Below are 25,980 nucleotides of genomic sequence, written 5' to 3'. Positions count from 1 at the left end.
AAAATCCACTGCCTTCCCTTCATCCACTTTCCTGGTAACCTCCTCGAAAAACTCCAACAGATTGGTCAAACATGACCTACCACGCACAAAGCCATGTTGACTCTCCCTAATAAGCCCCTGTCTATCCAAATGCTTGTAGATTCTGTCTCTTAGTACTCCCTCCAATAACTTACCTACTACTGACGTTAAACTCACCGGCCTATAATTTCCCGGATTACTTTTCGATCCTATTTTAAACAACGGAACAACATGAGCCACTCTCCAATCCTCCGGCACTTCACCCGTAGACAGCGACATTTTAAATATTTCTGCCAGGGCCCCTGCAATTTCAACACTAGTCTCCTTCAAGGTCCGAGGGAACACTCTGTCAGGTCCCGGGGATTTATCCACTTTAATTTTCCTCAAGACAGCAAGCACCTCCTCCTTTTCAATCTGTACAGTTTCCATGGTCTCACTACTTGATTCCCTCAATTCCATAGATTTCATGCCAGCTTCCTTAGTAAATACAGACGCAAAAAACCTATTTAAGATCTCCCCCATTTCCTTTGGTTCCGCACAAAGCCGACCACTCTGATCTTCAAGAGGACCAATTTTATCCCTCACAATCCTTTTGCTCTTAATATACTTGTAAAAACTCTTTGGATTATCCTTCACTTTGACTGCCAAGGCAACCTCATGTCTTCTTTTTGCCCTCCTGATTTCTTTCTTAAGTATTTTCTTGCACTTCTTATACTCCTCAAGCACCTGATTTACCCCGTTTCCTATACATTTCATACAACTCCCTCTCCTTCTTTATCAGAGTTGCAATATCCCTTGAGAACCAAGGTTCCTTATTCCTATTCAATTTGCCTTTAATCCTGACAGGAACATACAAACTCTTAAAATTTCTCCTTTGAAGGCTTCCCAACTACCAATCATATCTTTGCCAGAGAACAACCTGTCCCAATCCACGCTTTTTAGATCCTTTCTCATTTCTTCAAATTTGGCCTTCTTCCAGTTCAGAACCTCAACCCTAGGACCAGATCTATCCTTGTCCATGATCAAATTGAAACTAATGGTGATATGATCACTGGAACCAAAGTGCTCCCCTACACAGACTTCTGTCACTTGCCCTAATTCGTTTCCTAACAGGAGATCCAATATTGCATCCCCTCTAGTTGGTCCCTCTTATACTGATTTAGAAAACTTTCCTGAACATATTTTACAAACTCTAAACCATCTAGACCCCTAACAGTATGGGAGTCCCAATCAATGTATTGAAAATTAAAATCCCCTACCACCACAACTTTATGTTTCCTGCAGTTGCCTGCTATCTCTCTGCAGATTTGCTCTTCCAAGTCTCGTTGACTATTGGGTGGTCTGTAATACAATCCCACTAATGTGGCCATACCTTTCCTGTTTCTCAGCTCCACCCACAAGGACTCAGTAGACAAGCCCTCTAATCTGTCCTGCCTGAGCACTGCTGTAATATTCTCCCTAACAAGCACTGCTACTCCCCCACCTTTCATTCCTCTGCCTCGATCACATCGGAAACATCGGAACCCTGGAATATTAAGCTGCCAGTCCTGCCCCTCCTGTAGCCAAGTTTCACTAATTGCTACATCATAATTCCACGTGTCAATCCACGCCCTCAACTCATCCGCCTTCCCCGCAATACTCCTAGCGTTGAAATATATACACCTCAGAAGATTTTTACCACCACTCACAACCTTTCTATCAGCCGATTTGCCTAAACTTTCAATATCAGTTATTTTCACCCCAGCCACACTGTCAGCTCTGGCACTCTGGTTCCCATCCCCCTGCAAATCTAGTTTAAAGCCTCCCCAATAGCACTGACAAACCTCCCTGAAAGGATATTGGTCCCCCTGTGGTTCAAGTGTAACCTGTCTCTCTTGTACAGGTCCCACCTGCCCCAGAAGAGGTCCCAATGATCCTGAAATCTGAAACCCTGCCCCCTACACCAGTTCCTCAGCCACTTGTTCCTCCTCCAGAGCATCCTATTCCTACCCTCACTGGCACCTAGCACAGGTAGCAATCCTGAGATTACCACCCTCGAGGTCCTGCTTTTCAACTTCCTACCAAGCTCTCTATACTCACTGTCTAGGACCTCTTCACTCTTCCTTGCTATGTCATTGGTACCGATCTGCACCAAGACATCTGGCTGGTCACCCTCCCACTTCAGAATGTCATGCAATCGATCAAAGACATCCTTGACTCTGGCACCTTAATAGCTCTTGGCCTGTCACTTTTAGCAGGTGCTAGGCTCTGGTGGGCACGGTCCACTTCAATCAGCTGGTGGAAATGTTCTTCCCCTAGCAACTTCGGAAGCAACGTGGCTACAAATTCCATCGGCTTATTGTTTCCGGCTTTCTCCTGAACCCCGGTAATGCGAATGTTTTGACGGCGAGACCGAGCTTCAAGGTCATCCACCTTAGCCTGTAGCTGTGTGTTCTGGCCGCCTCTCCAACTCTTCCATTCGCCTCTCATACGATTTGACGGCATTCTCCATTAAAGAAACACGTTTACTGACTTTGGTTCGAGCCGCTGTTAGGTTCATGATTGACTTATTATGCTCTGCATGTCTCCCGTCTACTAAACTGTACAGTTTGTTTACCACCACAAGGACTTCTTCAATGGTAGTTGGGACCGGGGCCCTAGCAGCATTGACTTTAGCTTCTCCTGCGCCCTTTTCTTGTTTCTTCCCTTTACCTGGCTTTGTTATTTCGTTCAGCCTGTTACAGCTCACATCAGTCACTTAAAAAATAAGAATTAATTGCTATTTGGGTGAGGCAAAAGGTGAAGGTAGGCGCAACTCCCGGGACACACGTCTACTCCATACCAAGACTCCATGTGGCCCCCCTCGATGCTGCATATCTGTTAATTGACCAACTATATTTGTTATGTGCCATGTCGTACAAGGTGGGCTATCATGATCCGATGGGCTAAGCGGGTTCTACAGCTTGCCCAAGGGGGACTTCCAGGTTAGCGGAGGGAAGAAGCGCCTTACACCTCCTTTGATAAAGACGTACCTCCACCATCACCCAAAACCAACTACATATCCATCTTTAAAACCAAAATTTATAACATCCAGAACCAATTCTCAGCAACTGGAAACAGAAACTAACTTTATACTGGTCTCTAGACTAGATTTCAAGAGTAATAATATATCCCTCTCCATCATAGTCAGAATCATGGAACAATTTCAGACCAGAGTCCTTTCATTCCACGTGGATAATTACTTACTTCAGGTAGTTTCTGCTCTGCTGGTGTGATAAACGCTTGTGTCAGCTCTAAATAATTCATTGCGTACTTTTCAACTGGGGTAAGCTGCATGAAAACAAAACACAATTTCAGAATGGAAATTTCACAGAGTCATTATATTGCTGAACGTATCTGGTATAAACCAGTAACATTGATAGCAATGGATGCATAATTGGAAAAGTTTAAGGTGCTCACAGCTAATTTTCAGCTCTTCTATTAAAAACAGAGCAAGGACTTCGTGAGAATACAACTGTAGTAAGGGCAGGAAGTTCTGTTGTAACTAGAAATAGTTCATTTAGCATGTTAAAAGCTTATCCTTGAAACAACTATATGGAGAGATCTACCTGCAGTCTATATCTTGAAGGCAGTGTTGTCCTGTACGACCTGCTAGAGCTTCATGCAGTAATGGAGAAACATTTATTCAACCAGTACTCTGAAGAATGGATTGATGTCAATGCCAGCACTTTGTGTTGATGGGTTGTGGATCAAAGTGCATAGCCATCACTGAGCATGACACGTAGACTGGAGAAGTGAATACTCTCTCTGTCTGATTAGACTAATGGAACATGACAATATAACAATGGACTATGAACACCTTGCTACAGAGCTGGGTATTTATTATTAGTGAAACTGCATGGAATTGGCCCTTCTGGCTCCTCAAGAAATGCCACCCAGCAACCCTCAACAAACCCTGATTTAACCCTAGCATAATCATGGGACAATTTACAATGACCAGTTAACTTACTAACAGTATGTCTTTGGACTTTAGGAAGGAACGAGAACACCCAGAGAAAACCCACACATTCCACAGGGAGGATGTACAGACACCTTATAGAGGCCGCCGGGATTGACCGCCAGACTTCAACACCCCATGCTGGAAGTGTCACACTAATTAAAGCTCACACTACAGGTCCAGCACTAACTTACTCCACTAGGGCAGGATGAAGAGGAAATGCCATTACTTCCATATTCATCCACGTTACACGCCGCTACGAGCTCCTTCGTTGTCGATGAGTTTAAACCTGGATGTCTCTGCTCAAGAGCATTTAGAGAGTCATCATCATCATCATGTGCTATGTTATTTTCATTTGGGCGAATATGGTCTTATCTGTAACCATGACTGCTCTTGGCAATGTTTTCTACAGAAGTGGCTTGCTATTGCTTCTTCTGGGCAGTGTCTTAACAAGACAGGTGACCCCAGCCATTATCAATACTCTTCAGAGATTGTCTGTCTGGTGTCACTGGCTGCATAACCAGTACTTGTGATATACATCAGCTGCTCATACGACCATCCACCATCCGCTCCCATGGCTTCATGTAACCCTGATCAGGGGCTAAGCAAGCACTACACCTTGCCCAGTGGTAACCTTCAGACTAGTGGAGGGAAGGAGCACCTTGCACCTCCTTTAGTAGAGATAAGTCTCCACCCCACCACCCATATTTAGGGAGCATCTCCTCCAAACTGCAGCTGTTTATGGAAGCAGCTCCACTAACTTCAAGAGCATTAAAGATAGGCAGTAAATAATTGTCTTGTCTGAGAAGCCCATGTGGATGGTAATACAATGAAATGCCATCCAGTCCAGTCTGAATGTACTTATTCAAAATATCTGCACCATCAATTGCAATTAACCTCAAAAATGCTTTGCATAAAGAGACCCTGAAGAAATTCTAAACATAAGAGATTTTGCAGATGCTGGAAATCCAGAGAAATAACATTAGGACTTGATGAAGGGTCTTGGCTCAAATCGTTGACTCTTTATTCCTCTCCATAGATGCTGCCTGACCTGCTGAGTTCCTGCAGCATTTTGAACAAATTCTATTCGGATTGTCATAAGTCACTGATGAACAGCTAGAAACCATAAGTAATGAAGTACCTACAAACTGTCAGCAATTTTTCTCCCAATGGCAAGTTTACAAAGATAAAAATGCAGTTAATTCTAAACTTGGTCATGCAAAAGGGCTTTAGACATAGGAGCAGATTTGGGTCATTCGGCCCATCAAGTCTGCCCCACCATTTTATTGTGGCTGATTTATTCTCCTGCCTTCTCGCCATGACCTTTCACATCCTGACTAAGAAAACCACAAGCAATTGGCTGCAACAGCAATCTAACATTAGGGAGCATGTTCGTGACAAAACCCAACACAGATTTTAGACATTAGCAGTTGCACCATCAGCATTAATTGTGAATAGGTGGTGAGAATTAGCCAACAGAAGGCAGAGGGTAGATCAGACAGAGGTTTATAACAATAAGAGAGGAACAGATAGATGGCCTGTATCTGTATCTTTTCTCCCCTTGGGGTATATGGGATGGTGGGAGGGCAAGCACCTCTGGTGAAAGAATTTGTCATGTCCATTCTAGGGAAGCTCACTCACCTTTAGTCCCCACTGGACACTCAGCTCTCACCTGTGGCTCCAAGTAGCTGTCTGCATGAGACAGCAGCCATACCCCAGTTAAAAGTTGGGCTAAACCAGGTGAGGGTAGCCATAGGCCTCATACCCCAGTGAGAGAGGGCCATGGCTGTCCTAGCACACAAAGTCAGCGCCAACAGACTGGGTGGACGAGATCTACAGTGAGATCCAAAGCAAGGAAGGCAATTCTACATCACTCTCTGGAAAGCAAAGGGCATGACGAGGCACAGAAGATGCACAGTCACCCACTACAACCGAGGAGGATCCCAGTTTGTGAAGCTTGTTCGTACCACTGGACCAGGAGTTCTGAGGTAGAGAGAGTGTAACTGCCCCAGTCCAAAGGTTTTTCCATTTTAAAAACTCTCCCAAACAGATATCATGCCATCATCCGGCAACCACCATCTTATTCGCAAGATCAAAACGTCTAATACTGGTGGGCATTGATTTAATCCAAGAGGGGGCAAGCTCAAAGGGGATGTGCGGGGCAATTTTTTTTTTTAAAGACACAAGAGAGTGGTGGGTGCCTGGAATGCACTGCCAGGGGTGGTGGTGGTGGAATCAGATACAACATAGAGGGTCTTAAGAGGCTCTTAAATAAGGAACAAAGTTTAGCAAAACTAAATAAGTGTGACGGACACACATAAAATGCTAGAGGAACTCAGCAGGCATCTATGGAAACGAATAAACAGTTGACGTTTCGGGTCGAAACCCATCAACATAACGTCGACTGTTTATTCCTCTCCATAGAGGCTGCCTGACCTGCTGAGTTCCTCCAGCATTTTGTTCTTGTGACTTTGGATTTCCAGCACCTGCAGAATCTCTTGTGTTTAAGTGTGACTCAGACTGCTAATGTACGCAGTGAATTGGTACGAGGTGCTGGACTCTGCTGTAAGCAACTCAGTGATTAAACTTTCCCTGAAGATACAAATAAAGAATAATTTATTGCAGTTAACACAGTCATGCTGAACCAACTGTGCCTGTTGGCTAAAGAAATATTCAAACAATTCCAAGAAAAATGCATCATTAGATATTAAAACTAGTAATGAATTTTAAAGGCTCCAGGGATATTCAATAAATTTGTAAAGAAATTGTCCTCCAGCCTTTAAAATATATACATTAACAATGCAGTAACACCACGGTTACATCTTGTACAAGAGATGTTTAAACCAAACGAAGATGCCATGGGTAAAAATACCAGTGCCTCTACTTTCTCAAGAGGTTAAAGAAATTTGAAACGCCCCCTTTGACTCTGACCAATTTTTACAGAAAACATATTGCCAGATGTATCACGGCTTGCTACAGCAACTGCTCTGCCCGGGACCACAAGAGACTACAGAGTTGTGGGCATCACAGAAACTGGCCAGCTCTCCGTGGCCCCTGTTTAACACCTCACTGCCTGATAGCTGGGCCACTGGATGCAGGCAGGCACGTGAGCACAGGGCAGCTGGTGAACAGGGCTTGCTGCAGTTAGGAAACCCCATTGCCCAGGACATGCCCTCTTCTCATTGCTACCATCAGGGAGGAGGTACAGGAGACTGAAGACACACACTCAACATTTTAGGAACAGCTTCTTCCTCTCTGCCATCAGATTTCTGAATGGACAATGAACCCATGAACACTACAATATTTTTCCTTCTCCTTTTGAACTACTTATTTATTTCCTATATATACAGTACTTACTATAACTTAATAGTTTTCATTATGCATTGCATTGTACTACTGCCGCAAAACAACAAGTTTCACGACATACATCGGTGATATTAAACCTGATTCTGATTCAGTGGGGTTTTGATATGATTGGAGTTTACTTGTCAATAGCAATATAGTTTTAAACTGATCTGGTGCCTCAAAATGGGGACCAAATCCTCCAACTTTATCACTAAAGCCAAATCCTTCCAATATCAATGTATAACAAGTAGAGGTAACTGGATAAATAGCAGGACACTGGGGTGGGGGCGGGGGGACAGGGAGGAGTGCATTCAATACTTCACATGGTTTGGCTTAGATATGAAGGGCCAAACTACATCCTCCGTAAGGCTCAATGAATAAAGATTACCAGAAGAAATAAAAATAATCACCTGCTCCACAAGTGCTGCCAATCCGTCCAGGTAGGTAGGCTCCTCGTAGCTCACACACCTACGCTTCTCTGTGGCTTTGTCAACACCACCTTCGTGTTCATTCCTTGCTGTCAACTCTGCTTTACTGAGATCACCACTCTCCTGCTCAATGCTATTCAGTGCCTGGACAGAACAAGTAACAAGGATATTATTAAAAGGCTCATTTATATTGACACTGTTCCCCATCTAATGTTTCTGACACAACTGCAACTGGAGTGAGTGGGATAAGCTGTGGCCATGCTTTCTTCTCACTGTTGCCATCAGGAAGGAGGTACAGGAGCCACAGCATTCACACCACCAGGTTCAGGAACAATTATTACCCCTCAACCATTAGACTCTTAAACCAGAGGTGATAACTTCACTCACCCCAACACTGAACTGTTCCCACAACCTATGGATTGACTTTCAAGGATTCTTCATCTCATGTTCTCAATACTTATTGTTTACTTTTGTTTCCTTTTTGTATTGGCACAGCTTGTTGTCTTTTGATGATGGGGTTTTGTCCATCTGGGTGGTCGATTCTATTCGGTCTCTTTTTATTTACTATGAAAATCACTGTGAATCTCCCCTGAGATTCATTTTCTTGCAGGCATTCACAAAGAGACACATTAGAACTGATGAAAAGACTGCACACATCAAAGTTGCTGGTGAACGCATCAGGCCAGGCAGCATCTCTAGGAAGAGGTGCAGTCGACGTTTCAGGCCAAGACCCTTCGTCAGGACTAACTGAAGGAAGAGTGAGTAAGGGATTTGAAAGTTGGAGGGGGAGGGGAGATCCAAAATGATAGGAGAAGACAGGAGGGGGAGGGATGGAGCCAAGAGCTGGACAGGTGATAGGCAAAAGGGGATACGAGAGGATCATGGGACAGGAGGCCCAGGAAGAAAGACGGGGGGGGGGGGGGGACCCAGAGGATGGGCAAGAGGTATATTCAGAGGGACAGAGGGAGAAAGACTGCACAGCTGGGCAAACAACTGATGTGCAAAATACAACAAGCTGCAAATACAAAAAAGAAAAAGCAAAGTAATAATAATAAAGAACGAAATAACAAATATTGAGATCATGAGTTGTAGGGTCATTGAAAGTGAGTCCATAGGTTGTGTAATCAGTTCAGTGTTGGGGTGAGTGAAGCTATCCTCACTGGTTCAAGAGCCTGATTGATGGTTGAGGGATAATAACTATTCCTGAACCTGATGGTGTGGGTCCTAAGAAGAAAGTAACATGGAGAAGAAAGGAGCATGGACTGGACAGTGGGGGGAAGATGCTGTTGTCTTGTGACAGCGCTCCGTGTAGAAGTACTCTGTGGTGGGGAGGGCTTTACCTGTGGTGTGAATTTCTGTTAGCAAAAATGCTCTGATGTAGGAGTTTGGCTGTATACCACTCTTGCTAGTACTCAGCTGACTCACTTTAAATTTACCTCTGAACCTAAAAGGATTTCAAACAATTACAACCAATATATTTTATGTATAATGTGTTAATTCGTTTACCAATTATCCACCTCCTGATTTGTTTCATTTATTGTTCTGCTTGCGAAGAAAAAACCCAGCCTTCTGCTCTAAATACAGATCAAGGTTATGCTCTCAGGATCTGGGAATGGTTATACCAATCCAATTAAAATTTGTTCATGGTAAATTCATGCAAAGCTCTTCAGAATTTTATTGCAATTGATTTTTGCATGGCTGTTAGACACTATACTGTGCTTAGAGCGATGTTTTTAAATAGCGTCAGTTGCATGTGCTTCTGTTCAAAAGGTAGTAGCTTTTGTCACTGATAGTTAAAGCAAGAAATAAGCAGCAAGGCAATTCAGAACTGTTTTGCTCACTGTAGTTCAGCATGGAGATGTCAGAAACGGCCGGGAGTGAAAATGAAACAATTTCACTACTTCAACAAGTTAGGAAAGATTAAAAATTTGAAGCTACTTTGTACATTACAATGAAAAAGAAGATTTGGAGGATGCAATCATTGAAAGCATTGTATAAAGTCCATTATCTGCACCTGGTGTCTGTGCTAATTTTGTTCATTTACAGTAAAAAGAACACAGAACAAGAGAAAATCTGCAGATGCTGGAAATCTAAGCAACACACACAGACAGAACACTGGAGGAATGCAGCAGGCCAGGCAGCACTGTGGAAAAGAGTAAAGACCCTTCAGCAGGACTGGAGAACAAGGATGGTAATTCAGTGTAAGAAGGTGGGGGGAGGGGAAGAAGAAATACAAGGTAGTAGGTGATAGGTGAAACAGGGAGAGGTAGTGGAGTGATGTAAAGAACTGGGAAGTCGATTGGTGAAAGAAATAAAGGGCTGGAGGAGTGGGAATCTAATAGGAGAGGACAGAAGGCCATGGAAGAAAGGAAAAGGGGAGGAACACCAGAGGGAGGTGATCGGCAGGTTAGTAGATAAGGTGAGAGAGAGGAATGGTGAGGGGGGAGGGGTGTTGCATTATTGGAACTTCAAGAAATCGACGTTCATGCCATCGGGTTGGAGGCACGCCAGATGGAATATAATGTGTTGTTTCTCCAACCGGAATGTGGTCTCCTCCTGGCAGTAGAGGAGGCCATGGACTGACATGTCAGAATGGGAATGAGAAGTAGAATTAAAATGTGTTTCCACTGGGAGACCACGGTTTTACTGGTGGATCGAACTTAGGTGCAGGGCGAAGCATAATTTCCATTACTCTCCCAGAATTCTCCAAAACTTATGCCATCTCCAATGGGACCCCACTACCAAGCACACCTTTCCTCCACTCCAACTTTCTGCAGGAATTGCTCCCTATGCGACACCCTTGTCCATTCATCCCTCCCCACTGATCTCACTCCTGGCATTTATACTTGCAAGCAGAATAAGTGCTACTCCTGCCCCTACACCTCCACCCTCACTACCGTTCAGGGCTCCAAACAGTCCTTTCAGGTGAGGTGACACTGCACCTGTGAGTCTGCTGGGGTCATCCACTGTATCTGGTGCACCCGACGTGGCCTCCCATATATTGGTGAGACCCAACATAGATTGGGAGACTGCTTCGCCCAGCACCTAAGCCCTGTCTGCAAGAAAAAGTGAGTTCTTCCAGTGGCCACCCATTTTAATTCAACTTCCCATTCCCATTCCGACATATCAGTCCATGGCCTCCTCTACTGCTGGGATGAGGGCACACTCAGGTTGGAAGAGCAACACTTTGTATTCTGTCTGGGTAGCCTCCAACCTGATGGCATGAATGTCGATTTCTCAAACTTCCAGTAATGGCACCCCCTCTTCACCATTCCCATATCCCTCTCTCACCCTATCTCCATCACCTTCCTCTGGTGCTCCTCACTCTTCCCTTTTTCCTTTCTTCCATGGCCTTCTGTCCACTCCTATTAGATTCCTCCTTCCCCAGCCCTTTATCTATTTCACCAATGTCTTCCCAGCTCTTTATTTCAGCACCCCCCGGTTTCATCTATCACCTACTACCTTGTATTTCTTCTTCCCCTCCCCCCATCTTCTTACTCTGACTTCTCATCCTCGTTCTTCAGTCCTGATGAAGGGTCTCAGCTCGAAACGTCCACTGTTTAATCTTTTCCATAGATGCTGCCTGGCCTGCTGAGTTCCTCTAGCATAGTGGTCACCAACCTTTTTAAGCCCAAGATCCCCTACCTTGACCTTAGTGAAAGGCAAGATCTACCTACTAAATAGTTTATAGAAAAAACAGCTCAGATTGTACTTCCAATTTGAGGCCTTTTATTTGGGCTAATTGTATTTCAATTACACAAAATACTTTTGTCAAACTTTCAAATTAATTAACACAAGAAAACACTGTAACTAGCATTATCAAACAGGCCATAGCTGTCTTTCTTTAAGAATATTACAATACTTCACACAAGTTTCATTATTTAATTTTATTTCAACACGAAAAATAAATAAATAAAAATGATTGTTGCACTCAATGTGATGACTGGGGCTGAATACTTTCTGCTAGTTCCCTGAAATTTGGCTCATAACTACAGATAGCCAGTCTGAGACTGTCTGTGAGGTGTCTGTCAGTAAGACAGCTCCTGTACTTAGATTTAATCATTTTCATCTGTGAAAATGCAATTTCACATAGATAAGTTGACTCGAAGTAGGCACTGACTTTTAGTGCTATAAAACCATCACGTACACCACGTATTGCTGGGGTCCCATCAGTAGTAATTGCCACCAGTTAGTGATGGGGATGTCATTTTCACGGACATATTTTTAAAACTCGTAAATATCCTCACCTCTCGTTCTCTCCTTTAATTGCAAAAGAGTGAGGAAGTCCTCCTTTGTTGTAAAATCCTGGAAAGCCATTCTGACAAATACAACAAGCTGAGCTGTTTGTGTTACATCCAGGGATTCATCAAACTGTAGTGAAAAATATTCACAGAGTGACAAGCCCTTTAACACTTGTCGATCCACGTCCTCTGACGGTGACTCTACCCTCCTTGTCACTGTTGCAGGGCCAAGCGGTATATCACGTATTGTAGTTGTGATGTCCTTTTTGTTTTTAAAGTCATTAAAAACATTCTCTGCGGTAATGGCCATTGCTTCCTTGAATAAATTGCCATCTGCAAAAGGCTTCTTGCGTTTAGCCAAAAGGTGACTTACACGAATGCTTCAATAGCAGCCTTATTTTGAGCACATGTTTTGTGAAAAACGAATGCTGGGCCTTCAACCCCGATTTCAGCTCCTCAACTTTCCTGGCACGAATTGCGCTCTTTGGGGGGTCGGTGGCTTTAAATTTCTGGTGGTTGGTGTTGCGGTGCTGCTCCAGATTCCCTCTTTTAGTCAGTGCTTCTGTTTGCTGGCACAACATACATACACACTTGTCTTTCACCAATGTAAATAGAAATTCCTCTTCCCATTCTGGATGGAATTTGTACGTTTTCGCCTTCTTTCATGGAGCCTCCGCCACGCTAGCTAGCTAACTTGCAAGATATCACAAGCAAGTGCCGTATATTGATGTTTGCGACAGTCTGTACTCTGATCCAGTGGTTGCCAACCTCCGGGCCGCGGACTGATACATTGCCCTGAAGAACGCAGCGGTGGCCGGAACACACCCAGCGCATCTTTAAGAAAAAAGACGAAATGAACAAGCTAATTAATTAGGTGCCACCCGGCACGTAAATGCCGGCCCAGATCAGAGGCGGTTGCCGACTGCGTCACCTCTGATCCGAGCCAACACTTACGTGCCGGGCGGCACCTAATTAATTAGTTTGTTTATTTTGGCTTTTTTCTTAAAGATGTGCTGGGTGCGTCCCGGCCACCGCTGCACCGCTGCATTCTTTGCGGATCAGTATCGGTCCGCAGCCTGGAGGTTGGGGACCACTGCCGTAAATTGATGTTTGCGACAGTCTGTACTCTTATCTAATCTAATTGGTCACTTTGATGCAGCACAAGCTACGCTGAAAATGCAGTGCATGGCGGGGGAGCTACACACATGCGCACTGGGCAGAAAGAATGGAACTAAAACCCCGCAACCCGGAAACAATCTCTCTTTACAAACAGCTTTCGGTAGTGAAACTATTGTTAAATTACTATTACCCTCATTAGTATTACTTATTTTTATAATGCTCACATTACAACAGTATTTGTGTATTTATTTTTGATTTTTTTCGGGATCTACTGGGAAAGTCTCAAAGATCGACCGGTCGATCGTGATCGACGGGTTGTCGACCACTACTCTAGCATTTTGTGTGTGTAAGACGGACCTAACACACAGATTTATAGTACTGTAGAGGCACTGGTAGTGTTCTAATCTGCTCTGTATTCCATTTAAATACATATGCTACTTAGTTAAATGGTAGCTTGTCTTTTTTATACCTTTTATCTCCTTCCATGGCCCCAGTGTGTCCTAATTAACCGGAATCCACTGTAAGTGAATTCCGTGACAGATCAACCAATGAACTCAAGGTGCTTGTGGAAGCCGTGCATCTGCATTGTATTGTGTGCTGCGCATTTATTATGTTTATCATGGTAGTCACGTGGGCGGAAGTGTGGTAAAAGCAAAGGCTTTAGTTCTGTAGTCATGCTTTGTTTTCGGCAGTTTAGAGCTGGGAACCGTTGGGTGTCATATCTTTTGTTGACCACTTAATTACATTTGAAATAGCTCAACTTTGCATAAGTCCACTTATGTATATTTACCATCGCGAGTTTTAGTTTCACAAGTTTCATCACTTCAAGATTGTATGTTTTGCTAGTTGCTAATAAAGGATTCAATATACTTTGACTTTTTGGAACATTATTATTGGATTGATCTGAGGACACGTCATACAAGATAACTCCCTGCGAGGTCGCCAGCAGAGGCATTGGCTTGTTTATATTGCTTCCGTTAGAATGCTGAATTGTCTCCTCCTGTTGGTAACAATATCCTCCTCCGGTGCAGAACATAAACTATGGATTATGATCATGGAGCAACAGCACCACCTTGTGGTCAAACTAAGACCGGGTTTCTGCAAAAGTAAATGCTCTTTGCTGTTAAATCTGTTGTAATAATGTGCAATTCCCCAGTGTCATTGTACAGCAAGATGATCCAGAGTGCTTCGAGCAACTCTATCAAATGCTATTCAGTGCTAAGCTGGATGTTAAAACTGCTAGGGCAAGCAGGGGAAGCTTGATTAAAGAGCACTGTGACCTCATAAAATGTCCAATATCCTTCAAAGCAGTAACACAGATTTACAATCAGTACTTTGCAATCCATTTTTGAAAGTGGAAATTGTTCCCACAATATGCATTTTATAAATTATAATAGTTCAGAGGCTATAAAGCTATATAAAGACAATTCTGATGATATTGACACTTCCTTTTCTCCACTGAACCATGTTCCACCATGTGACAGATCTGCTCATTCAACTTGGATGAATTTCTACTTCATCTGGGAGCAGGTTTCCCAGAATGGGGTAGTGCAGGTAAGGAACTTTGAACTTATCAAACAAAATCAAAACTTCCACTGAATTTACAAAATTCCATGTGATTTCAAGATGATCTGCAAACCTGTTTGCAAAAGATAACAAATTTACTTCAAAAAAGTTCATATAGGGGCGGCACAGAAGTTGGCGTAACACTATTACGGCACCAGTGACTTGGATTCAATTCCACTGCTGTCTTTAAGGAGTTTGTATCATCTCCCTGTGAACATGGGCGTTTCCTCTGGGTGAGCCAGTTTCCTCCCACATTCCAAAGAATATGTTGTGTTGGAATCGGTTGTTCTTCAAAGGTATTTAGTTGAATTAAGTTTTTAGCAAGACTTAAACTTGACAAGGTACCCTATGCAAGGCTTATTGAGAAAGTAAGGAGGCAGGGGATCCAAGGGGACATTGCTTTGTGGATCCGGAACTGGCTTGCCCACAGAAGGCACAGAGTGGTTGTAGACAGGTCATATTCTGCAGGGAGGTCGGTCACCAGTGGTGTGCCTCAGCGATCTGTCCTGGGACCCCTACTCTTTGTGATTTTTATAAATGACTTGGATGAGGAAGTGGAGGGATGGATTAGTAAATTTGCTAATAACACAAAGGTTGGGGGTGTTGTGGATAGTGTGGAGGGCTGTCAGAGGTTACAGCGGGACATTGATAGGATGCAAATCTGGGCTGAAAAGTGGCAACCCAGATAAGCCTGAGGTGGTTCATTTAGTAGGTCAAATATGATGGCAGAATATAGTATTAATGCTAAGACTCTTGGCAGTGTGGAGGATCAGAGGGATTTTGGGGTCCGAGTCCATAGGACACTCAAAGCAGCTGCGCAGGTTGACTCTGTGGTTAAGAAGGTGTACGGTGTATTGGCCTTCATCAATCGTGGAATTGAATTTAGGAGCCGAGAGGTAATGTTGCAGCTATATAGGACCCTGGTCAGACCCCACTTGGAGTACTGTGCCTAGTTCTGGTCACCTCACTATAGGAAGGATGTGGAAACCATAGAAAGGGTGCAGAGGAGATTTACAAGGATGTTGCCTGGATTGGGGAGCATGTCTCATGAGAATAGGTTGAGTGAACTTGGCCTTTTTTCCTTGGAGTGACAGAAGATGAGAGATGACCTGATAGAGGTGTATAAGATGATGATGATGAGAGGCATTGATTGTGTGGATAGTCAGAGGCTTCTTCCCAGGGCTGAAATGGCTAGTATGAGAGGGCACAGTTTTAAGGTGCTTGGAAGAAGGTATGGAGGAGATATCAGAGGTAAGTTTTTTTATGGAGAGAATGGTGAGTGCATGGAATGGGCTGTCGGTGATGGTGATGGAGGTGGATAAGATAGGGTCTTTTAAGAGGCTCATGGAGCTCAGAAAAATAGAGGGCTACTGGTAACCCTAGGTAATTTCTTAGGTAATTTCTAAGGTAAGGACATGTTCGGCACAGCTTTGTGGGCTGAAGGGCCTGTATTGTGCTGTAGGTTTTCTATGCTTCTATGTTTCTAAACTGTACCTCCACTAACTCATAATTTGAATTTTTATCTTGTATTGTTTCACAGTATGTGCTGTCAGACTCTGCCTACTGGTGGTAAAGCAATATAACAGTTTATCATCTTTCATTTTTCATCGGCTAGGTGTTAAAACATGCTATGCCTGTGTGTTTTCTAATAGGCCCTTAGGTTATCTTAGGAATTTGCTTTCTCTCAATGTAAAAGTTTCCGTTCCTGCAAAAATCATCTTCTTGTCTTTGTTCTCAGCTCTGTTCTATAAGATCATTTTTCTACAGATCCTACAGGATGTAGGATCTTCAAGACTGAATGGTACTGTTAGACCTTGGCCTCATTTGCCAGGAGAGGAGTCAAAATTTTAACCTGCCTTTTCCCTCAAGACAGCCTGAGAAGTCATAGAGCACAGAAACAGGTCCAATTGGTCCCCATCAACCAATATTCTCCCGTCTCAGCTATTCCCAGTTGCACACACACATTTGACCCAATCAGTCTAAATCAGGGGTTCCCAACCTTAGGGTCCATGGACATATTCCAGGGGTCTGTGAACTTGGATGGGAACAAATTTACATCTTTACTTTCACTAACCTCTAACTGAAAAATAGCATTTCCTTCAATTATGAATATAGGCAACAAACCACAGTAGTGTTAACAGTACCTGTGACTTTGTCACCAATAGAAAAACAGATATTTTCAAATCACATTCCAGTTGTTACAAATATCACAAGATAACATTAAAGACACACTCATCACTACTTCGAAATTATGGTAGTTATAAGACCCACAGCTAGATCGAATGTGACCGCAGTCTTTCAGTCTGCAGACACTTGTGGAACGTAATTGACCAACTATCAGGCAGCCCTGTGATTGGATATCCAAGATAACATGTTTATTGCTTTGTCAAAGACCACCCACAGTATAATGTCCTTATTTAAGCTAAGCAACAACAGTCTTCACACTGATATGTCCTTAAAAAACAAAATTTACTTTTAACTTGCCTAGATTTTAAATGTACAGTCTTGTTACTTAATGCATTAAAATCCATTATTCTGAGAAGGGGTCCATAGGCTTGACAGATTGCCAAAGGCGTCCAGGACATAAAAAAGGTTAAGAACCCCTGGGCTAAACTACTCCGAGCCATGCATCTGTCTAAGTACCTTTTAAATGTTGTGAATACACCACCTCTACCACTTCTACTGACAGCTTGATCCATATACTAACTAACTCTAGGTCCCTATTAAATCTTTCCCCTCTAACCTTAAACCTGTGTCCTCTAGTTCTTGATCACAGGAAAAGCCCTCTGCACCACTAAGCACATTTACAAAGAGTGCTGCCACAAGAAAGCAGTATCCATCATCAAGGGCCCCCACCATCCAGGCCAGGCTCTTTTCTCACTGCTGCAATGGAGCAGGAGGTACAGGAGCTTATGTCCCACACCACCAGGTTCAGGAACAGTTATTAACCTGCAAACATCAGGCTAGTGAACAAGCGTGGATAACTTCACTCATCACAACTCTGAACTAATTCTACAACCTATAGACTCACTTTCAAGAACTCTACAATTCATGTTCTCGGTGATATTTATTTATTCATGTGCACAGTTTGTGTTCTGTTGCACACTGATTGTTTGTCAGTGTTGGTTTATCACTGACTTGTCTGTATTTCTTAATTTTCCTGTCAATACCTGCAAGAAAATGAATCTCAAGATAGTCTATCGTGACACGTGTATTTTGATAATAAATTTACTTTGATAATTCACCAAAGTCTAGAAAAAAGACAGCATGCATTCACCCTATCTATACCCCTCGTAATCTTTAAAGACTTTTCCATCAGCTTCAATCAAACTCAGGAACTGAAAGATATACAGAATAAAGCAGCATGAACAAAAGACGGGAAAAGCACCACTAGTGAAGTTGGATTTTACCTCCAGGAAAGGTTTGGTCTCCCTCGGTGAGATCTGGTGTGCCAAGGAAGACACCTGGGACAGTACGACAAACTCTTCTGTCTTTACCTTCAAGGGAGACTCCCCCAAAAATGCAGGGATTTCAAACAGGTCCCTTACTGTTTGCTGCAAAACATCAAACAAACTGCTGAGTATTTTGTTACTAATCACAAACAAGATAAAATCTGCAAATCTGAAAATCCAAGCAACACACAAAAAATGCTGGAGGAACTCAGCAGGTTCAATTCCTGCCACTGTTTGTACATTCTCCCTATGATCGTGTGGGTTTCCTCCAAGTGCTCCAGCTTCCTTCCACAGTCCAAAGGGTTAGTGTCAGTAAGTCAGAACCAGAAGCAGAATAATAATAATAATAATAATAATAATAATAATCAGAATCAAAACAATTGATTGCATAAGTATTCAACCCCTTCAAGTTAGCTTTAGCAGCAATTACAGCCTTGAGTCAGTGTGGATAGGTCTCTACCAGTTTTGTACATCTGGACACTGCATTTTTTCCCATTCTTCTTTACAAAACTTCTAAAGCTCTGTCAGATTGCATGGGGATCTTTTCAAGTCCAGCCACAAATTCTCAATTGGATGAGGTCTGGACTCTTAGACTTGGCCACTCCAGGACATTAACTTTGTTGTTTTTAAGCCATTCTAGTGTAGCTCTGGCTCTATGTTTGGGGTCATTGGCTTGCTGGTAAACAAATCTTCCAAGTCGCAGTTGTCTTGCAGACTGCATCAGGTTTTCCTCCAGGATTTCCCTGTACTTTGTTGCATTCATTTAACCTCTACCTTTACAAGCCTTCCCAGGTCTGCTGCAGTGAAGCATCCCCACAGCATGATGCAGCCACCACCATGCTTCACAGTAGGGATGGTGTGTTTTTGATGATGTCTGGTGTTTGACTTACGCCAAAAAAAGCATTTAGTCTCTGACGATCAAAATGCTCAATTTTGGTTTCATCAGACCATGAAACCTTCTTGCAGGTGACTTCAGAGTCTCCACCTGCCTTCTGACAAACTCTAGCCAAGATTTCAGTGAATTTTTTTAAAAAGTGGCTTTCTCTTTCCCACTCTCCCATAAGGCTGCCAGGGAACAGTTATCTTATGCACAGTCTCTCCCATCTTAGCCACTGAAACTTGTAACTTTTCCAAAGATGTCACCGGTCTCCTGGTGACCTCCCTCACTAGTCCCCTTTTTGCACAGTCACTCAGTTTTTAAGGATGGCCTGCTCTAGGCAGATTTACAGCTGTGCCATATTCTTTTCATTTCTTCATGATTTCCTTAACTGTACTCGAAGAGATTATTAGTGACTTGGAAAATTTCTTGTATCCATCTCCTGTTTTGTGCTTTTCAATAATCTTTTCACAGAATTGCTTTGAGTGTTCTTTTGTCTTCAGATAGTTTTTGCCAGAATACTGACTCATCAGCAGATGGACCTTCCAGATCCAGGTGTATTTTTACTCCAATCAATTGAAACACCTTAACTGCACACAGTGATCTACATGTAATTAATTATGTGACTTCTAAAACCAATGGGCTTCACCAGTGATGATTTGCTGTGTCATATTAAAGGGGGTGATACTTAGGCAATCAATTATTTTGTATTTTATATTTGTAATTAATTTGGATCACTGTGTAGAGATCTGCTTCCACGTTGATACTAAAGAGTCTTTGTCTGTTGATCAATGTAAAAAAAATCCAAAATGAATCCACTGTGATTCAATGTTGTAAGACAATAAAATATCAACAGTTCCAACAGGGCTGAAAACTTTTTATAGGCACTGTATATTAAATAGTTAAATTAAATAAGTAGTGCCAAAACAGAAATAAAGAAAGTAGTGAGGTAGTGTTCATGGGCTCATTGTCCACTCAGAAATCAGATGGCAGAGGGGACTAAGCTTTTCCTGAATTGTTCCTGAGTGTGTGCTTTGGGGCTCTGTACATCCTTCCTTGATGATAACTATGAGAAGAGGGGCCTGTCATAGGTGATGGGTGCCCTTAATGGTGGACATATTTTTAAGGCACCACTCCTTGAAGATGTTTTGGATACCATGGAGGCTAGTGTCCATGATGGAGCTGACTAAGTTATCAACTTTCTGCAGCTTACTTTGACCCTGTGCAGTAGTCATCCCACATACCAGGCAGTGATGCAGTCATTTAGAATGCTCTCCATGGTATATCTGTAGGGTTAGCAAGTTGTGGGCTGCTCCCTGTGGTGGTCATTGACCCAAGCATAGCATTTCACTGTGTGTTTCAATGTACATGTGAGAATGAAAGCTAATCTTTAAATCTTGAGCAATAAAGACAACCAGAATGAGCAGCTTTGACCAGCTAAACTCCTAAGGAAGCAATAAACCTTGAACACCTTATGCACACAGATTAACACATTCAGGAACAGTTATGACCCCTCAACAATCAAAGGTCAAAGTAAATTTATTATCAAACTACATATACACCACCATAGAAACATAGAAAACCTACAACACAATACAGGCCCTTCGGCCCACAAAGCTGTGCCAAACATGTCCTTACCTTAGAAATTACCTATGGTTTCCAATAGCCCTCTATTTTTCTGAGCTCCACGTACCTGTCCAGGAGTCTCTTAAATGACTCTATTGTATCCACTTCCATCACCATCACTGGCAGCCCATTCCATGCACTCTAAGCACAGTACTCCAAGTGGGGTCTGACCAGGGTCCTATATAGCTGCAACATTACCTCTCGGCTCCTAAATTCAATTCCACGATTGATGAAGGCCAATACACCATACGCCTTCTTAACCACAGAGTCAACCTGTGCAGCTGCTTTGAGTGTCCTATGGACTCGGACCCCAAGATCCCTCTGATCCTCCACACTGCCAAGAGTCTTAGCATTAATACTATATTCTGCCATCATAGATGACCTACCAAAATGAACCACTTCACACTTATCTGGGTTGAACTCCATCTGCCACTTCTCAGCCCAGTTTTGTATCCTATCAATGTCCCGCTGTAACCTCTGACAGCCCTCCACACTATCCATAACACCTCCAACCTTTGTGTCATCAGCAAACTTACTAACCCACCCCTCCACTTCCTCATCCAAGTCATTTATAAAAATCACGAAGAGTAAGTGTCCCAGAACAGATCCCTGAAGCACCCTACTAGTGAATATGACCCGTCTACAAGCACTCTTAGCCTTCTGTGGGCAAGCCAGTTCTGGATCCACAAAGCAATGTCCCCTTGGATCCCATGCCTCTTTACTTTCTCAATAAGGCTGGCATGGGGTACCTTTTCAAGTGTCTTGCTGAAATCCATATACACTACATCTACTGCTCTTCCTTCATCAATGTGTTTAGTCACATCCTCAAAAAATTCGATCAGGCTCATAAGGCATGACAAAGCCATGCTGACTACTCCTAATCATATTATACTTCTCCAAATGTTCATAAATCCTGCCTCTCAGGATCTTCTCCATCAACTTACCAACCACTGAGGTAAGACTCACTGGTCTATAATTTCCTGGGCTATCTCTCTCCCTTTCTTGAATAAAGAAACAACATCCGCAACCTTCCAATCCTCCAGAACCTCTCCCGTCCCCATTGATGATGCAAAGATCATCGCCAGAGGCTCAGCAATCTCTTCCCGCCTCCCACAGTAGCCTGGGTACATCTCATCCTGTCCCGGCGACTATCTAACTTGATGCTTTCCAAAAGCTCCAGCACATCCTCTTTCTTAACACCTACATGCTCAATCTTTTCAGTCTGCTGAAAGTCATCACTACAATCACTACAAAGATCCTTTTCCATAGTGAATACTGAAGTACAGTATTCATTAAGTATCTCTGCTATTTCCTCCGGTTCCATACACACTTTCCCACTGTCACACTTGATAGGTCCTATGCACTTTGATAATAACTTTAAACATTCATTTTTGAATAAGCATTAGGTCAATCGGCACAAAGTTTATTCACAGCTATACAGCAATGTATATAATGGAGGGTTAATGATGGTGAAGGATTGTCACTGTAATGTTGAAGAATGAAAAATCAAAAAGATCTTAAGTAGGTAAAGCAGTATCACCTCTGTGCAGGACCCGAAGCAAGCTGAAGTCCTGGATGATTCTCACACTATAAATCTAGGTTGAGACTAAGAATCTCGGAAGACTTTTGGATGAGACCATAAGACACAGAAGTGGAATTAGTCATTCAGCCTACCCATTATTCTGCTCCACTATTCGAACATATGTTATTATTTCCCCCTCAACCCCATACTCATTCCTTTTCCACAAAACCCTTGACACCCTTACTGATGAGGTGCCAGAATGCAGAACCAACTTCTCTTTCAGGTGAACAATAGGTACTTCCAGTCAAGGTGGCGCCTGTGTACAGCACTCCCACAGTTGACATCTTTTGGATAGACCACAAAACTATTTATTTCACTTCTTTTATGTCTGTTTTTTGTCTTGAATGTGTTTTTGGAACTGTTTGAGCCTGTGATTTGCAGTTTGTGGTGATCCAGCACTTTGCTGTCTCTGAGAGGATTCCGGGAGGCAGCGAGCGTGAACACCGAGGCGAGCAGGTGCAAACCGATGATCAACTTTATTTCGCCGATTAAAGTGACAAGGGAGAATGAAACTTCGAGGCAAATGTGGAGGGTCAGCGTCAGCTGCCTGCCTTCTGCTTGTTAGTGGAATTGCTCTGCTGCTGGAGAGGAGAGCCTGTGTGGCCTTCAGCTGTGCCTGGTAGATTACCAACGCTGTCTGCATTTTTCTTCAGTCTTTTGGTTTTTTTATATTCTGTGTTTTCTGCCCGTTCTTTCTCATTTGTGGGGAGGGGATTTTGAGGCCAATGTTCTTATGGCATTTTGTGTGGGGGAGGGAGTTTTGAGAGTTGATGATCGTGCTGTCGTACTTTTTTTTTTCTTGGTTTCGTGGCTATCAGGAGAAGAAGAATCTGAGTTGAATACTTAGGTAGTAAATGAACCTTTGAATCCTTCAGTCTAAAACATCCTCTCCTGGTGTCTGGGCTTACATTTATCCCTCAATTACTTCTTACTGTCTCAGTAAACTGTCCAATGGAATCAAAGACCCCACTCACCCTTGATTTTCTCTCTGCTGACCCCTCCCTTCAGGCAGAAGATACAAACCCCTGAAAGAATGAACCACCAGCCTCGAGGGCAGCTTCTATCCCACTGTTATAAGACTATTGAACATTCCCCTAGTATAATAAGATGGACTCTTGACCTCAATCTACCTCATTTCGGCCTTGTACCTTATTGTCTACCATAAGACCATAAAATATAGAAGCAGAATTAGGTCATTTGGCCCACCAAGCTTGCTCTGCCATTTCATCATGGCCGATCCATTCCCTCTCTGCTCCAATCCCCTGCCTTCTCCCCATATCCCTTCGTGCCCTGACTAATAAAGGATCTATCAATCTCTGCTTTAAATATGCCTTCCACAGCTGCCTGTGACAACAAATTTAACTGATTCACCACCCTCTGGCTAAAGAATTTCCTCCTCATCTCCCTTTTCAATAGACCACCCTCAGTTCTGAGGCTGTGCCCTGTGGTCCTCCACCATAAGAAACATCTTCTCTCCATCCACTCTATCATAGCCTTTCAACATTCATTGGTTTCAATGAGGTCTGCCTGCACTGCACTTTCTCTGTAACTGTGACATTTTATTCTGCATTCCGTTAATACCTTTTTCTTGTACTATCTTATGAGAACATTATGAAATGCAAAAGTTATTCACTGCACTTCATTACATGTCAATAATAAACTAATTTACCAATCTGAAAATATTTCAAAGCTTACTGAATATCTTTAGAGGCCATATGACATGAACAGAATTAGGCCATTCAGCCCATCAAGTCTACTTCACCATTCCACCACAGCTGATTTATTACCCCTCTTGGCCCCAATTTTCAGCCTTCTCTCCATAACTTTTGACACCCTGACTAATCAAGAACCTGTAAACTTTCACTTTGAATACACCCACTGATGTGGCTTCCACAGCCATCTGTGGCAATGAATTCCACAGATTCACCAACCTCCGGTTAATAAAATTCCTCATCTCTCCATGTCCACTCTATCTAGGCCTTTCAGTATTCAATAGATTTCAATGAGATCTCCCCTCATTCTTCTAAACTCCAGCAAGTACAGGCCCAGAGCCATCAAATGGCTCCTCGCACGTTAAGCACGTAATTCCTAGGATCATTCTCATGAACCTCCTCTGGACCCTATCTAATACCAGCACACTGTTTCTCAGATGGCGGGGGGGGGGGTGGCTAGAACTGCTCATAAATGCGATCTGACCAACACCTTATAAAGCCTCAGCAACACATCCTTGCTTGAAAGGCCTCGATAAGAGTGGATGTGCAGAGATGTTTCCTATGGGATGGGGGAAGTCCAAGACCAGAGGACACAGCCTCAGAATAGAGGGATGTCCATTTAGAATGGAGAGGAGGAGGAATTTCTGTAACCAGAGAGTGGTGAATCTGCAAAATTTGTTACCATAGGCAAGCTGTGGAGGCCAAGTCATTGGGTATATTCATGGTAGAGGTTGACAGGTTCTTGATTAGTCAGGGCACAAAAGGATATGGGGAGAAGGCAGGAGATTGGGGCTGAGAGGGAAAAGGCAGGAACAGACTGAGTACCTATTGCCCCTGGGTGACTGCAACAAGCGACGCTATGGTTTGAGGCCTTGTCTGCAGTACAACAAAGGCCACGCAGCTCCCCTGCTGTTGTTCTCACCAATGAACCAGTGAACCGGACCACAGTATTCTACATTGCCAATATCCAACAGGGTCTTGTGATCACAAGAAAAACATCCAATACAATCACTCGCTGTATAACTCTACAGCTATAATCAGCCAGGTTTCGAGGGAGCCCGCCGACTTCTTCTGAATAGCACCTTGGGATATTCCACCTCACCCAAGGACAGATATGCCAATAGTTCCTGTGCTGTACTGTTCTATGTTGAATTGTGGAAGAAGGAAATTATCTGAATTGAGGAGCTGAGCACAAAGGAAATTATTTGATTGGATGAATTGTGGAGAAAGGAAGTAATCTGATTTGATAATGTGAGGACAAGTACCTGCTGTAAGTACGCTGTGCAATAGTTGCTTCCATGTGAAGCCACGTCTCTAATTAAATTCTTCGTACCGTTCTTGAGAAGTTTCTCCTCGATGGAATTGCCAATAACCAGTCTAAAGCAGAAGCAGAAATAGGACAAAGATTTGAAAGCGCAAAAAGAAAAGTTCTACAAAATTCTTATCAATTCGATACAATCATGCTGGCAAAGTTCCATGTATAAGACCCACTACCCTCTCCCCCACTCCTGACAAAGATTGCTTAGAAGATATTTCTCCAAGTGAAACATCTCAGAGAACCGACCACCTAGGATGGGTTGGGAGTTGTGTGCAGCCCAGAATGGGCAGCAAGTGTTTATCTTTGAAGGATGTAACAGAACATTAGCAATCAATTAAATGTATGTGCCAGAATAATGCCACGAATCCTTTCAAAACCCGCCCTTGATACCTATTCTAATATCTCCTTGTGTGCCTCGATACCTTGAAGGTGCCATGTAAGTACAGATTTTTTACTGTTAAGGTCCGCTGATGCAATTTGAAAGCTAGTAATTTAATATATTTCAAGGTTGATATCAATCTAATGCAAGTATATTTTGTGTGGTTGTATTTTTACTGATATTCTATATGGGCTTGTTATCCTGTATGTGGAAGGACAGGGTCTCAAGCTGCAGCATCACGGGAGGGGGCATCGAATTCAGTGCGCTCCATCAGGGTCGCTGTAGTCGACTGAAGTTTTCAGTAGGCTTGGGGGAGTCTGACTGTATACAAGTATACTTGT

General features: G+C 43.1%; 1 protein-coding gene across 11 annotated transcripts in view; it reads right to left on the bottom strand.

Moving 5' to 3' along the window:
- Positions 1 to 25,980, bottom strand: part of ep400 (E1A binding protein p400) — a 244,722-nt gene that overhangs the window by 66,027 nt on the left and 152,715 nt on the right. For all 11 annotated transcript variants that reach the window (XM_072240806.1, XM_072240814.1, XM_072240809.1 and 8 more), the window contains 4 exons: positions 25,208 to 25,319; positions 18,104 to 18,247; positions 7,750 to 7,911; positions 3,244 to 3,327 (listed from right to left, as the gene is read on the bottom strand). In XM_072240806.1, coding sequence (XP_072096907.1) covers positions 3,244 to 3,327; positions 7,750 to 7,911; positions 18,104 to 18,247; positions 25,208 to 25,319 — 502 coding nt within the window. The remainder of the gene's footprint in view (positions 1 to 3,243; positions 3,328 to 7,749; positions 7,912 to 18,103; positions 18,248 to 25,207; positions 25,320 to 25,980) is intronic.

Source organism: Mobula birostris, chromosome 22 (genome assembly GCF_030028105.1).
Source record: "Mobula birostris isolate sMobBir1 chromosome 22, sMobBir1.hap1, whole genome shotgun sequence".
NCBI lineage: Eukaryota > Metazoa > Chordata > Chondrichthyes > Myliobatiformes > Myliobatidae > Mobula > Mobula birostris.
Note: the sequence above shows the minus strand (reverse complement) of the source record. Positions and strands in the feature narration are given on the sequence as shown.